The 17,095-nt window shown below is 31.2% G+C and overlaps 1 protein-coding gene across 2 annotated transcripts in view; it reads right to left on the bottom strand.

Annotated features, from left to right (window-relative positions):
• LOC117221139 (regulator of G-protein signaling 11) overlaps positions 1 to 17,095 on the bottom strand; it is a 52,049-nt gene that overhangs the window by 19,320 nt on the left and 15,634 nt on the right. The window contains exons 2-13 of one of the 2 annotated variants that reach the window (XM_076528050.1): positions 10,745 to 10,965; positions 6,618 to 6,717; positions 6,480 to 6,530; positions 5,739 to 5,848; positions 4,385 to 4,501; positions 4,229 to 4,300; positions 3,305 to 3,499; positions 2,166 to 2,341; positions 1,970 to 2,043; positions 1,146 to 1,275; positions 821 to 1,042; positions 181 to 411 (exon numbers count right to left, since the gene is read on the bottom strand). In XM_076528050.1, coding sequence (XP_076384165.1) covers positions 181 to 411; positions 821 to 1,042; positions 1,146 to 1,275; positions 1,970 to 2,043; positions 2,166 to 2,341; positions 3,305 to 3,499; positions 4,229 to 4,300; positions 4,385 to 4,501; positions 5,739 to 5,848; positions 6,480 to 6,530; positions 6,618 to 6,717; positions 10,745 to 10,816 — 1,550 coding nt within the window. In that variant the 5' untranslated portion in view covers positions 10,817 to 10,965. The remainder of the gene's footprint in view (positions 1 to 180; positions 412 to 820; positions 1,043 to 1,145; positions 1,276 to 1,969; positions 2,044 to 2,165; positions 2,342 to 3,304; positions 3,500 to 4,228; positions 4,301 to 4,384; positions 4,502 to 5,738; positions 5,849 to 6,479; positions 6,531 to 6,617; positions 6,718 to 10,744; positions 10,966 to 17,095) is intronic. The other variant, XM_076528051.1, reaches the window with a different exon arrangement.

The following is a 17,095-nucleotide window of genomic DNA, read 5'->3' as shown; positions in this document are numbered from 1 at the left end:
TATTAATATTGGTACTGCTAATGGAAATGTACACATATAGAAAAATGATATATTAGTAAAAAATATGCTAGAATTAATTAAGAAACAGTGATGTTTCTAATGCCTAAAACGCGCGTTAATGAGAGTATCTGCACAGTGAGTATCACTGAACTATAATATAACAAGAAAAATATTGTGCACCTGTATGGTATGTCGGTAAGATTCGACTGGCTGTGAGAGTGCGGCACTCGTGGCATCGACGTTGTATCTCGAACACCACAAACAGCTAACTCATGGGCAGATCCAGATAGGCTTCGATCACTTCCTCTACGTTTACCACCGGTTGTACTACTTGCACCATGTTGTAAAGTGCTGGGGGTTGTGGCCGAGGTCGAAGATTTCTTTTTCGTTTGTCCACCGAAGGTAAAAAATCTACAATATAAAAATGTTATATAATGAATTATGATTCTTTTTGTAATATATTTATACACAATATTAAGTTATCCTAACCAAATGTTTCAAAAGGAAGATTCAATCGAGAAAAAAATGTTTCGATGTCTTCAGAGACGTTTAAATTCGTAGCATTTTCGGAATAAATGTATGTATCTTTATATTATGTAAAGCCCGTTATATTATGTAAAGATAGTTTACAAGAAAATGAACGATAAATTGCGAAAGCAGAGGCTTCAAGCTTTAAAATCAGTGGAAATTCATTGGTGTGCAATTTTTATATAGAAAGTTATAATTATTTATACACTAAGAATTTGTGGTGAGGAAAATACAGAGCAGTAACAAAAATTGTGTCTAGAATATGTAATAAAAATATGATTGTAAAGCATACCTCTTTTTTTGTAAAGGTTGCACGCCATGCGCTAAAAGACTTCGATACAGATCAGAGCGAATAAATCTAGGATAACAATCCTTTTTCAAAAGTAGCGTATAAACGTGTTCAGCAGCAGAATCGAATGTAAATCGGCTTGGATTTTTCATCTCTTGATGAACTTTTTCCATCGTCTTCCCATCAATATTTATTTCGCAGGGTGCTCCAGGTGCCAGGAATTCTCTAAACGAGTAATATGAATTTATTATATTATTAAATATGAATTATTCATATTTGTTTATATCGCGTCTATAAGGTAATATAATAGGCTGACTATTATACATACTTGAAAATTTCGTTGACTTTATCAGGTATTTGCGCTTGAAAACTGCGCCTTAAATCTTTCACTGCTACCCAAAACCGTATGTTTTCATGACTGTACTCCTTCCTTAAGTAATTTGTGAATTCTTGCAAGCCTGTATCAGAAAACGAAAAGATAAAACAAATGACTTTTGCATTATGTAACATTGCGGTAATACAGTGTGCCCATTGTTGACAAAAAATATCTGTATGTCAGACGTCGGTGCTTAAAATCAAAGATTGTGTGCGAGATTAATGTTAAAAGTCTTTACAAAATACAGATTTTGAATTTCTCGATTTTCTGCTCATTTCCATGAAAGAAAATTGTACTTATAAACTTTGTACCTGACGATTATTCGATGAATTGAGTTCATTTTTGTTTTCTATCCTAACTGTGAAAGTTCGGTCTACCGCAAACACATCTTTTTCATTTAAACATGAATTATGTAATATATAAATTCAAAATGAACTTTTAATGTGGTTCTTATTTTTTCTATGTTTAGAATAATATTTTTATATCTTTACAACTATTACATTTTCCTTATTTCACTAAATTCTTCTAGCTGATAGCGGAAACATTCATTTTCCGAGCATTTCACTCAACTTACCATGTTGAGTGTAAATGGAGAACATAAATTATTAGTTTTAATAATTCCTGAGTATGTAAATGATAAATGAAATCTGTATCATCCATTATCATTTCATTATCATTTTACGTGTAAAATGTCGCTTAAAAAATATGAAGACAATACTGCTTACATGATTGTGCATAAGGATAAATAAACTGTTGTGAAATTCAATGTTATTCACCTGTAGGATCAGACATCAACTCCTCCATTGATAGCGCCCAACGCTTAACACGTTTCTCCGTTGGAACTTCCACTCTGCGTATAAAGAATAAAATTAGTTAACAGAAAAGAAAGCAATATAGACACTTTATCAAAATTTTCTTTCGTATAAATTCTTATTTATGATATCACAACAAATTTCTTTTCGAAATACTAACACAGAGCTGTTTAGTTGCCAAAATGTTTGATCGTCCGTGATCCACGGATTGGATGGTTGTGGTTGCACAAACATCGGATCGTATTCCACGTACGTTTCGAAATATGATTTCAAATTTTCAATTGCAGTCGAAACCTTTATCCTTGTGCGTGTTAAGCTATTCTCCAAGAAGGCCACCTAATTTTGAGTAAATAGAAACGAGTAATCGTTAAAATATTCTCTAACACAATTATCACATCACGATAATTTAACGAAATCAATTATTTTTACAAAACTTATTACCATCTGTCAACTTAACACTAAACCTACTGAGTTCTAAACGTAACTAACGTGTGTTACTTTATAACGATGAAGAGACGGTATTCATGTACACTATTCTACGATTTTCTTATAATATATGCTTTGGTTAAGAAATTGATTCAATCATTTTCTACGAAAGAGTTTTTATAGTTAGAACGACTTTAAAACAAAAAAAGGGAAACTGGTCATGGTAAGCTTGGTAGGTTTAGTATTAACGATCAATCAAACTCGTTTGGAGAGTAATACATTTTTCTTCGACAGTATTTTAGTTTGATCATGTTTTTATGAAAAATCTTACGATCACCAACAGCGTAGGAAATTATATGCAATATATGAAAGATATTTCTAATAGCATCTAGTTTATGTCAGAATTCGAATTAAAGGTGTTGGAGGCGTACAGTGCTTTTGGAACGATGACATGTAAAAATTGTGGTACACACAGGGTGTGAATCAGTAAGAACCTTTGTCTACAATAACTCGATATTTATTCATTCTATTAACAAAACTTTTTAATGTATTACGTGATATATTAAGGGATGTGTCGAATGTGTACAATTTAATCCTTTTATACCTCATTCTAACTGAGATATCAAGGTGACTTTGTGACATGTGAATAACATTGAATTGACCTTGATTTCTAAAATAATAAAAATCTCAAAATGAAACGTAATCTCTATTATTAGCTATGCACAAAATTGGAATTCAAAGTATTTACAAAGTTTTCTATAACTACATATGTACTATTAACTTTGATAGGTTTCGGTTCCAAAAGCAATGTACACTTTCGTAAGCTCCCCCTGTTAGATATCTGGATTGATTAAGAAGAGGAGAATAAATTACCTCACGTTGCAGGTCAGATAGAGTACGTTTGCGCGATGGTACACGTGAAAGTCCAGGACGAAAACGCGTAGGTACAGGTGCTATGTCGAGACTACTGATACAACCAGGCGGTGGCCTATACACTCTCCAAAAGGCTCGTTCTTGAGAATCACACACTATCTTATCATCTCTTTTCCGTCCTTTCGATAATCGTACCTGCATCGAACAAAATTAACACCATTTCAAGCAATCACTTGCTCGAATATTCTTAATTGTAATTACAGTGGCCAACGTTAATATTCGAACATTAATACAAAGTAGATTTTCCTTTTTGGACCAAATAGTTGGAGCCTTGTTTTAAAAATTCAAGAGACTAATTTACTCGATTATGTTTGAAAAAAATTATGAAACAGTTGTGAATGTTCGAAACTGTGATAAAAATACTAAGGGATGTTTTCTCCAACTTTTTTATCCTCCACTAAAAATTTTAAAAACACGTTTATCAGTTATGAGAATTACGGCAAAATCGATTCACGTAAGAAAATATGGCAAGCATCGAAAAATTTAAAAGATTTCGCATTTATTACAGTTGTAGAGAATTTCAATCATCTTTGATCGTTTGTTGCCTACAGCAATATGAACTAATCTCTATGAAATTCTCAAGATGTATATAGCCGACTAATTGCAACTTCTTCCAAATTTTCATTCAAATGATCATCTAGTAAGGTTTGAATTTCTTCGGGAAACTCTAATAGTTTGATGCAATTTTGAAAATGTTATTTTATTTTTAAAACTATTCGAATATTATTAACGGTTGTTGTATGTAAATGTATGATATAATGTACTTAAACACTTAACAAATTAATAAGTAATTTAGCTCACTCTTCTCGTTACTTTATTCTCACGAGCATCTAATTTTGTGCACGTAAATGATTGATTATTTACCTGTTCCTCAGCTTGAAGTTGTATCGCTTCCCACTTGCTTTGTAAGTTTCTACGTAAACTGTTTAAAGCTTCCTGAGAATATAAATCACTCCATAAGATAAAGAAGATGGTGCGAGTCGAATATTGATTGGAATAAAAACAAGGGGATTTACATACGATCTCGTATTCCTCAAGACCATGGCGTTGCTTGTTTCTCAGAGTTCTCTTAGCCAGATAAATAGCATACTCCACATTATCAGGGGTTCTATGTTGCCATGGCCAATAATATGGTGTCTGTATATGTTGAACACAATTGCAAGTATTAATGGTTGGGGAATTGATATTGCCAAGGTATAGTAATTTTGTGTAGTTAAAGCTTATGTATGTAAACTTAGGCGATCGTTTCCCATAAATAATTATAACGTACAGCCTAGCTAGAACATGGTACGAATCATATTGTGACACACACATTGCAATTTAATAATTAAAAACTTAATGCAGATGAACGAATCCTTTAAAGTAACAACATTTTTTTATTTTTTCGAAATAATAATAATTTTCAGATTTATTAGTCAGGTTCTTAATCATTCAAGTCCTAATTAGAAATTAGGCGAAAACTATATACAGGGTGAGTTGCATAACTTTCGCAGCTCAAAATAACTTTTAAATTACGTTTATTTGTGATAAATGATGAAAATGTTGTAAAAAATGGTGATTGTAGAAAGGTTTCAAAGCTTTCCATATAAACTATTTTAAAGTTACTTCATTTAAATAGTTATTCGTGGTGTCTAAGTTACGTGACTCACCCTGTACATAAGAATATATTTCGCATATGTTATGATGAAACCGATTGTGGCGAGTTCGCATATACTATGCGATGTAGAAAATTACTTTAGAGAAATGGGAACACGTCTCTTCATTACATTGCAGTATAAACATCTGATGCACGAATTAAATGTACGTGCTCGACGTTGAAAAAAACATTTCCCGTTTACGCATAACGAGAGTACAATATCATGGAGAACGTATTTTTAACAGAAACAAGTGGAAACTGTAGGGAATGATGTCTGTAAACATATGTTTTAAAGATTAAATATCAAGTCCATTTCGCAGATAAATGAAAATATGAGATTTAACTAAAAAAGATGGTAAAATTAATTGTTTTAGATTTATTGAAAATTTAATTTTGTTTTAAACTGATTTAATCTAGAAAAGCTTGATTCGAATCCCGTGTTATTAAATTTTATTTTTCTTTGAAATTTCGACATATAGAGTCGATAGGTGGTGATGGTTCATTTTATAGTATCGTGAATTTTGATATCCTATACATTAGTGATTGTCTAATGACAAGAGCAACACCCATAGATAACATTTAAATTAATAGATATATCGAAAAAATTAAAGGATATCAATATATATTATTTGTGATTAACTACAACTAGTAAAAGAAGAAAGAACTTTTTATATAAAAATCTGCAGCCTAGCGATAACAATACGACTTTTAGTTGGATAGAAGATGAAAATACAGTACCTGAAATCTATATAGAGAACTATCATCTTTTACGGTGAGTGTCTTGGTGTCATTTGCCGGGAAGAAGTAGCCATACTGGCAGAGTTGATTGGCAATGTGAACCGCCTCTACTGACAACATAATATTTTATGTTTACTAATTAAATCAATGTATGACAGAATACTTACTCTAACACATATTCAATTACATGCAAATATAAAATTTATTATATTATTTATTAAATTTATTATATACAAATCGTAACGTTGCAATAATGTTTCTTTGTACAACAAAGCTTATTTGTGGAATAATATATATATTTGCGTTAAAGTTTTTGATGTTTTCAGAGATACTAAGCCTCTACTATTACACTTCACGTTTGAAATCCGAAATTTAGATATAGCTATATAGGAAAATTATGGTATTTACTAAGTATGTCAATTTTTATGAAAGTAATATAACAGTATTTAATGAGATAAAACCGCGTTTGCTTTTCGTTTAAATTTTCAGCATGTGTATAAATCACCAAGACCTGCAAAACATATTGTTTAAATTTAAGCTTTTCTAAAAAATATTTGAGTTTTCCATCTCTTCTGTCATTCCAATTGATTATAATATTTGAAAAAATAGTTTTTAGACATTGACTAGTAAACTAGTCCCTACATTTAAAAAAGAAATTCAGTTCACTTTGTTTAATTTGTAAAATGTTAATCCACTGTATCGTCGTCTAACATTCATTAGATATGTATTCGAACAATATACCTGATTCTTCGATGGAAAGCCGCGCCATCAGCCACTCGACGAGATCGTAACCTGTAACAAACAGCCAGCCTCATGTAATATCCTGGTCATGATAGTCGCTTATGTTCACACCACGGCACAGCTGCCGATGATACCCACCCATGAAAGCTGAAGGGATTGAGCTAAGAAATTGTTTTTGGCTGCCCACGGGTACCCCCACGGGTACAGGGTATTGCATCTCCCGCACCAGCCCCTCCATCTAGAATTAATTTCCTTAATTAATTGGTCTTATTCTGTAATACAGCGCCACTAAAAATTAAGAATAAATAGTTTTAGCAGCAATAAGAATATTCTTAATTTTAAGAGAATTTTTCGTTATTTTTATACACGTTGAAATAGAAGGTGTTTCGTAGTATTAAATACATCGTTTTGGCAGTGAATTCCGCACATAAAAATGTTAAAAAAAGTTCTTCTAAGCAAATGTCCTATTTGACTTTGTTTTTGAGTTCCAGTGTTGATACAAATCTACCGAATTATGACAATGGTTCAACTAATTATTATTATTAACATCTCGAAATTCGCCTGAAATTAATTTAAGTGAATCTTTTAAAGCTAGATAAAAACAAATTGTTAACAATAATTCTCAATACATCGTTAATTACATAAATGTCTTTGCTTTCTGGTGGTTTACAGCTGATCAGAAGATAGGGCAGAAATTATGCAATAACTTAATATTTATCAATGAATCTCCAAAACGCATTGTTGAAATTTTTGTTTCAAGCACAGATAAAAAACAGTTGACAAATCTTATTCTTTTTGTCGTTCTAACCAATTGTTTTTTAAATATATCTAGTGCTTTTAATATATTAGAAAAATTGAAATCGTTTGGTCCAAATTTGAAAAAGTTACTTCGTTTTAAAGAAATATACACACACATTTGTCAAATACCGCATGTATTACATATTAACTTTCGAAATATTTTCTCTGATTTTAAAAGAATTTCTCTCATCAAATAATTTTACAAAAATGTAGATTATAATCTACAATAATCATGCTACATGAACGATTAAAAAAAGGTTATGTCATAACATCTGCATAAGTCTAATAATTGCAATTCAGAACGCAGACAAATTTGCTTTTTCTTTTAAAACGTATTCCTTTGCGAAGTTCAGGCGCTTTTTATTTAATGTATTTACAAAGGGTTCCTTTCGAGCTAGGCAACCATCGTGCTTCTTTAATTGTTCTCCGAACAGTTCGTGAATTTACGTCTCTGCCACACTCCTGGTATATTTCCGCTGTTAATTGGGGTGCACTTGCTCGAGGATTTTCCTTAATTTTCCTACAAATCTACTTCTCTTCTCTAGAATTCAGAACTGGTAAATGCTCCTTTCTAGCTTAAACTCGCAGCGATTCTCTTTTTCATAGCTCACAATTAGACTGTGAATTTTTATGCTAATTCCCATTTTCGTAAGTTATTTATGCAAATTCTCATTTTCATAAGTTATCTTGTGAAAATTAGTATGAAGAGAAAATATCTTCCATCAACCAATAGATTCCACATTCTAATAATAAAATTAAAATTCCACTAATTTTTATTGATTTATACGTCTACTGGTATGTTAGGAATCTGCATATAAAATAAGTGCATAAACATCTGCAGTCTACTTATGATTATATTATATCCTACTACACTTTTCTTCATAGTTCATAAATTTGCTACTTCGTGATTTCAGCTTTATTCTTTTGTACAATTATAAATTACTAACTGACGTTCATCAAAATTTGTTTTGTGGCATTTAAAAACAACGACTTTCTATATCGTTTTCATTTTCAGCTTACAGCATCTACTGCTAGAATAAATTAACACCTTATCTACGGATGACGTAATCTGGTATCAAATTAAATGAACTTTTTTCTTTTACAGATGAGTCAAAGTAGATACTATTTTTGATTATAGTATTATTGTTTTCTTCACATCTTAATAATTATATATTTAACATTATTATGTAATTATAAATTAATACAATACAGAAATTGTTGCGTAACGTGATTGCAAGTAACGCCCGCGGATTTGCTTTTAAATCCACCAGGGATTCTAAATCCCCGGCTGATCGTCGCGAAACACGCCTTAATTCACGTTTATTGAATCAAGATCACGATTATGGCCCGCCAAATTAATCTTGGGCAATTAGATCAAGTAATGGAGCAAAGTGGTTCCGCGTTGAATTAATTTTGTAGACGAATTAATCATGACAAATTTTAACGGTCTACCGGACTTGAAATTTAGAAAAACATCAGAAAATCGAAGCGGATTTTATGAAATAAAAATACGTCAAGATGCGCGATACTAAATACTCTACCTTCTTTCATCTGGAAGAGCCTAACCTTTGGTATATTGAGGTGGAAACTCACCATGGGATTGCAATGTTTAATTATCGTATAATTATATTTTGTTTTAAATTTCCAAGAAAAAGTTATTAAGTATTTAGAAAAATAGATTTTTAAATATTACAACTGCATTGTTAATGTTGTTTTAACCCTCGTTAATGAAATAATAGTTTATAAATTGATAACAAATTCAAAATTAATGTTCAAATAAATTTAGGCTCAAAGAAATTTTCATGTTACATAATAGTATAATTTCCTTTCACCCTGTGCTGTTTTTACAAACATATATCTAGTTTTCAAAACAGATAGAATTCGTTTTCCACTGATGCATAATCCAATTTGACAGAATTCATGCTTATTATAATTCTCTTTTGATATCTACAAAGTGAAATCCATTTTTTTACTATGACTTCTCATTTGTTGCCCATTGAAGAGTTCTTTAGCTATTAAAATCAAAAATTGTTCTTCGTATAGTGCTTTTTTATCTAGTTTTATACTGCACTTTGCATTTACATCAACAATGTAATAAATTATTACCAATAACACAATGTATTGGAACACTTATTATGATGAATATTTCAGGAAGAACACATTTCTTTGTGACAATTAAATAAGTCAGTTAGGTGTGTTTTATAATAAGTCATTATAAATTAGCATTGATGTATATTCCTTGTGTTTTTCAAAAAATGACACTGACTTATTCTTAATAGAGAAATAGAAAAAAATGTTACACAATAAAATTGATCAATTGCTTTACTACGATGTTGCGAATAAATATTGCACACACAAAATATCTAAATCGGATCTTCCTAATTACAGAACGCTTTCGCGATAAGCATTTTCAGGGTGATCGGCAGCTGGTAGACAGTAGATTGAACCACTAACTATAAATTAGGAAATGTTCATTGTAGTAAATGAGCACCTGATTAAGCGAACGAAGTTCAGTGAGGCGGCAACTGAAACATTCTCCCAACCGTCTTAACTTTCCTAATTGTCTTAACGAGTATTCCTCTTTACTATTTGCTGTATTTTGTGGAACTGTACTACGATTTACACGTTACCCTATATACCGGTAAAGTTCGAAGTTTATCCCGAGTGAGATACGGTACAGCAGAGACGTTAGATCCATTGCTACAGTTAGCGTTTTAGATCGACTTTTCGGAAAAATCAAAATTCGATTACTAAATATATTTTCGTGAATTATCTCTAAAATTAAAGCCGAATGGCGGGCACACGTGACGAAAAAAGTTATTCAAAATAATGTTTGACGAAATATTTCGTCATACCACAACTCTAGGAAAACAACTCCAACTGGAATGACGACTTTTTTCGTCATAGAAATTTTTTCAAACAGTGTGTATGCCTCATTGCTTCAAGAAATATTATAACGCGAAATAATTATTTCAATTTGTTTCATTAATTCTTTATACATTAGAAGTATTTGATTCATATATTTTCTAAATATATCATAAGATATTTTGTCAAAATAAATAGTCAACAACTGAAAAGCTATTTTTATAATGATAAAATTGCTTAAAGTAATACTTTAAGCGTGATTATATAACTTCTCACTGCGAAGAAAAAAGTCCCCATTGTGAAACGAGTTGAACAAAAGCGAATTCCCCAGTTAATTCTCGGACGGCGGATCATTTTCACAACTGTACTATCAACGATGCTTAAACAAATCCGAGCTTTATTCAGTTTTATTCAATTTTTCAAAACATACTTTTGAAGTTACTTCTTGCAGACTTATTAGCTTTTCTGTTGTTAGTTAATTATTTAGTTAGTTAATTTCCGAAAATTGAGTGATTAAGTGAACGATTTAAATACTCTCTCTAGGTCAAAATAACCCGACAACCGCAGTGAGGGGGTTAACGGGTTAAATAGTATTAGTTTACCTTATCGAAGGCGCAAGGCCTATGAACACGTGGCTCCTTCTCCTTCTGTTGTTGATTGCTAGAGGCCTCCATCGCAATCGTGGCGGCCCTCTGCGACGCTGGCAGGAGCAGTGGTGATATTGATGGCGGAGGGGGCTGGGGAGCTGGGCCGGAGACGGGTCTACCCGAACTCCATGGGGCTCTGGCCCCATCCCATCACTCCAGTCACCCCCGCACGCCCACTGAAAAACATTAGAAAAATCATTGGTTAATACAGCGACGTGCAACATAGCTGTTTTAATTTTTCTTCCAAAAGAAATATCTTAAGAAATTTTTTTAATATCATATACAGGGGTATATTATATGAAAAGGTACTCCAAAAAACATCAACGTTATTTATTCTTCATATGCGTTTATGTGAAGAATAACTTAATTAACTAAAAATTTTCTGGCCAGTGTGTTTAACTAAAAAATAATGCTTGTTTTCCATTTGCGGTACACTATTTAGCATATTACAATCAATATATAAATTATAGTCATGCCTTTAGCAGTAATAATAGCAACACAGCAACGAGGCATGGATTCAATTAATCTAGTAATGTAGTTGTATGATATCTTATTCCATTCTTCCATTAAATTTTGAAAATATTATTGAAACTTCTATGATTTCTCATTCAACGTTTCATCTCTCCCTAAAGATGTTCTTTTGGATTTTAATCATAAATATTTCAACATCTTTTCAAACGGAATGATTTCTTTAAAATTGAAAAACACAATTTTTTATTTCTTTTCTGCAGTTTCAACCAATTGCAATTTTTGGAAAAATTGTCTAGTAGACTGGTCCCTCTAATTTCATCGAAACGCCGAAAATTGTGAAAAATTGTGGTCTTCGCAGTCTTTAATTGTTTATGAAACAACGCTAATCAATTTTGATGAAATTTTCAACATGCACATAAATTACCGCGACTTACAAAACGCATTCTTTAAATTTTCATTCTGGTCTCGAATAAAAAAGAACGCGGGTTTTCTACTTTTTTTGCCATTTCAACCAATTGTAGTTTTTGTAAACAATTTTTAGATATTCTCTAGTAAGCTACTAGACTCTCTGATATCTCAAAAAATTCAGATAAAAGGTTAAAAAGCGTGAGTTTTTTTATTCTTTTGTACATTTCAAGTAATTGCAATTTTTGTACTTTTTTCGTGTAGAAATTATACTCGTCGCGAAGCTTTCTCGCTTGGGAAATAGAACATACAAATTACACGAGATAAATAATTGACAAATATTAATTCACGATATGTAACAAAATATTTTAATATTTTAATCTCATTATGTGATAGCTAATGCGAGAGGAGTTCAATGACACTATGACCTTGAAATGACCAAACTTAAAATGCATAGAACACCATTTTAAGTAATACGCAGAGAAGACTCGTTGTTAGCCAGTATCGTAAGGCGTTGGCTGTCGCGAAAAAACGACCCCTCTATTTACACACATTGTTATTATTGACCAGATCGGTTACAAGTTTATCGCGTGACGAAGAACACGAAGGAAACGCGTCGAGATGGAGTAAGATAGGAGAACAGTGAACGAGTAGTTAAATACATTAACGTGAACGTAACATTAAGTGTTAACAAGCCAAAAAAATTGCACCATAATATTGTAACTGCACATAATTTTAATTTCTTATCACTTTATACATTCATAGCACTGAGAAACTGCGTAGATAAAAAGAAATTTAATTTGAATGATTGTGATAGTATTAATTTATTATTGTAATTTTATAAAACAGTAAATACATATTTGAGAAAACAAGGTCAGAGAATATTGTTAAGAATTGAACAAAAATTAATGTATGCAAAATATTAATTTTATGAAATGGATGTAATAAAACTGTTGAATGGATAAATAAAACTGTTTAATAAATGAAAACTGTTGCTTTTTGGTAGAAGTTAAACAAATCGAGCAATTTCTTTCTCGTCTCTCTTTGCCTCCGATCAACTTTGTTTATAGCTATCCGATCAACAAGTGATCTCTGCACAGTGCACAGCTTTAAACATGATCTCCAGATAATTTTCAACCCCAAATATTGAACCAAAAATCAGTCAGCTAAGTGTCAGAATAAAATTGTCATTTTTTAATAGTCATTCTTCATTCTTTGTATTACATTGTTGTCCATAGATTTATAATATTGACTTATAAAACTTTGGAAATATGTATTACAAACGTTTAACATTAGAGCGCGTGGTTTAATTTTTCTTGGCTTATGAAGATTTATGGTGCACACTCTCTTCAATAGGCTATAATGGGTAAAAGGCAATATAATAAGATTCATAAAATCAATTTTTTATAGTTACATTGCTTTCTCAATCATAAATTATCAATATTAGATGATTTAATGAAGAACAAACAATACCAGGAGGTACATCATTGTCCTTTAATTATTTTACTTTGTCTACTACTCTAAATTGCACCTGCTTATTTTTGTCATAATTAAAATTCGTTTTATCTCGCATTTCATTATCTTGCAATTCATGACATGTTATTCTTTTAAACGAAATCGTTACACTATGTATAGCAGACCTGGGCTCATTTGCAATGACATTATTTAAAATATTATTTCAAACAACATGTTATTTTATTTCTTATACTTATTTTCCCACCTGTGATCACTTTTGAAATATTATTTCAAAGAATGTATTATTTTATTTTATAATTGTTTGAAATAATCATTTTTTTTTTTTGAGACAACTGTGATATTCTTCTTGGAAATTATCACATTTAATTATCAGCTTTAAGTCTGGTTTCCGCAAGATAAAAGGACTCATCTGACTATGTCATATGATTATCCGATAATAAGAAACATTTTTCTGAAGAATAACACCCCTTTTCCATCTTCCGCGGCAATGGATCATTATCTTCTTTCGCGACAATATTAGACAAACAAAAATCTGTTAAGGATGATCTTTTATGATAGACCTTTTGCTGAAAGCAAATTGCTATAAAGATTTCTGAAAAAAATCTTTTTGCTGCATATTATTTAGAAGATTATTTCTTTTGTCATAGATCAATTAAAAAGTAAGGACATTATTCATTATTTGAAATTGCTATTATTTTAAATAATATTATTTTATTTTTATATGATATTATTTTTAGTTTTAAATAAAGTATTTTCTAACGACATTGAAGATGACGGTTTCAAACGGATTATTTAAAATCGTTATTTCTTATTTTCATTTCAAATAAAATTTATCCAGATCTGATCATAACATGCCTAATTAGTTGAACTGCGTAGGAGAATACGTATTCGCGTACTAATACTACTTAAAATTGAAAACTGTCAATCGGACAGCAGTATACGATAAACAGTTTCTCCTATACGGACCAAGTGTGTCGGCTCGATAGCGAGGTTAGCGTTTTGTGGGCCGTGCGTGTGACCAATTAATTTCCCAGGCATGCGCTATGAAGATATTTATCACAAATACAATACTTGTAGATCCACGGATAACTAACTAACCTACGGGTTTTTTACTACGTTCTGTCTTTATCTTACACGTAAATTTCTCGGCGAGGCAGGGATTTTAAGAAATAAGATCTGCATGTTATGAACGTGTTAACACGTACAATAGTTGGCACATTAAATGCGGTAACTTCTACTGTTTCTTTCCACTTTCTTGTATAATTTGATTGTCTAACGCGTAGGCTGGTTTTGCACATTTAATACGCCTCAACACTAAACGTACCGAAGTCTGAAAATGATTAGCATGCGTTGCCTTATAAAAATTATAAAATTATAGAAGTACGCATTGAATTTATTTAAATTTTTCGCATTGTTGGTAATAGTGTGGATCCAAATAAAAAAATATATTCAACAAATTCCAATGGATGCAGCTTCATGACTTTAGTACAATAATTGTGAACAACAATTTAGTACAATAGTGAAACTGTAACTTCGTGGACAAAAATCGTCCAATAGTCGCACAATTTTTTAAGGATTAAACCTCTAATTTTACACCCTTTAATTTAACTTTTTCGAAGACTCGTTTTTCTTGCATAACGGAATAGGAAACTGAAAGTACTTCTTCTTTTCTTTAAGTTTTACAAATTTGAACGATTCTGTGGTGTTTAACTTTCTGAGAAGACTTGCTTTATGGTGACTTTGTAGAGAGACATCTGCCCTTTACGGCAACAACTAAAAAATTGACATATGATTTTTTATAGCGCTTTAAATGACACGCGAGTCACTGTCATTGGAATCTATTGGTCTTATTTCTAAAGAAAACATTTACATATACTACAGTTACTTTACATACGGTAGAACGTGGACGCTAGAGAAAAACAAAATCGTTCGGGGAAAAGTTGAAAAATTCTTATGTAGAATATTGAAAAACATCTGTTACGTATTTTGAATGTTTTCTTCGATTATGATGCTTAGTATAAAGGAACGTGTCGCAGCTGAATCTTACAAATTATCGCCCAATATATTACACAATGTGAGACAATAACTATTTAAATGGCCGTTATATTGAATCCTTCATGTTATAATTGATCATTATTAACATTAAACTTAAGCAATAAAAATGACTGGTGTGCATTGCCTCATAAAAGTGAGAAGATCGAATTTGGTTAAACTTTGTACAGTTTTCATTATGTTACTTGCTCTAATAACGTAATATCATCAATCATGCCTCATCTAAGCGTCTTTATAATGTTTACAATTGTAAAATAAGTACCATCTAACCGTTGTAGATTTAGTGCATTCGAATGGCGCCTCTGATGCGCCACTAAAAATTGCTGTACCATTCTTCCAAGTAGTTTTTACGTTGGTAAATTGGTTTATATTTGTAAAACTGTTAAAAATGTAAGCATGTACGAGCAAATAAATTCAATTTCATACACATGCAATATAAAACTAACACAAAATCTAAATATTATACGTTCGAAGAAATATCTCACTTTTGAAGATAAAATAGCTTTGAGAGCAAATGGTTAATATTTTTTTATAAGGAGTCATCTGTATCATCTCGATTGGTGAATTAAAAAATATATATAATTCCATTCAAATAAAGTTGACTCAAGCTCTCAATGCTTCCGCCCACCAAAAAAAACTTGAACTTCCGATGAAATTGAACTTCCGATGAAATTCCGACTAATAATGATACAGAAATCAAGATGATAATTTCTAATGTAGCACCTTGTATACAATCTGACATTTTGAACTATTAGTCAATGAAATATTCATGCTGAACTAAGGTCAGTGAGGCACTGAAGAAGTTTTAAGATCACATAATATGTATAAGAGTAGATAGCAATCCAACAACGTGTACGGTTCCTGCAAAACATACCGAGCGAACACTGATTATTATTCATGAGTCATGACAGTATTCGAACTTCGCCTGGCATTTTCATAAGAAACAAAACTTTAACTTCTTAAGGCCTATAAAATACGGAAACTAATTTTTTAAATTTCTGATATAAGTTTGATGTGTTTCTACCTTGATCTTGTCAAAATACTTATGAAACACATTGCAAATAAAGATGAAGAATAATAAAATAAACTATTGCATTCATAAAACTCTCGTATAAATTACAGAAAACAATATTATAATAATAAACTTCTTAGATATATTCTTTTATTTAAAATAATTCAGTAACTGAAACTGAAACGTCGTCGTGTTTCTTTACCTGTGCTTCGTAACTGGATTAAGTTTTCATATATTTTTCGATACGTGCGTTGATTGCTGAACCCTCTCATTGCAAACCACGTGTTACGTCTAACCTTAATTTCTTGGTCCGTGAAATGTATGTACGCTATACGCGATTTTCTTTCCTTTTTCGAATAATACCGTAAGTATTGAAACTTATATAATAAATTATGCTAAATTATTTAGTCTGAAATATTTCATGTTTTTATATTTTTGTTACAGAATTATTTACCTAGAACTGATAACAGTAATTAGATCAGCATACAAAAATTGACACACAGTAACTAGACCAGTGGACAGAAATTGACACACAGTAATTAGACCAGTGGACAGAAATTTCCACATAGTAACTAGATCAATGGACAGAGATTAACACATAGAAATTAATTTTTCACCTTCTTAAAGGCACAGTAATTCGCTCAAAAATTGTTTCGTATATTTTGTTAAATATTTTGTGTTTTTTATATATTGCAATTACGAAAAAATTCATTCTTATACTTATTATAACGTTACAACAAGTGCGGTATAGGTAAATAAACCTATTTAAATTGTCGAAAACTTCGGACGTCACTTTAATGGACACAGTAAACGACACGCATACCCTAATGATTAGAATGCGGATCTTTATGTAAAACAGAAATTTTCGAAGAGGATTCTAAGAAACAGAA

Source organism: Megalopta genalis, chromosome 1 (assembly GCF_051020955.1).
Source record: "Megalopta genalis isolate 19385.01 chromosome 1, iyMegGena1_principal, whole genome shotgun sequence".
Taxonomy (NCBI): Eukaryota; Metazoa; Arthropoda; class Insecta; order Hymenoptera; family Halictidae; genus Megalopta; species Megalopta genalis.
Note: the sequence above shows the minus strand (reverse complement) of the source record. Positions and strands in the feature narration are given on the sequence as shown.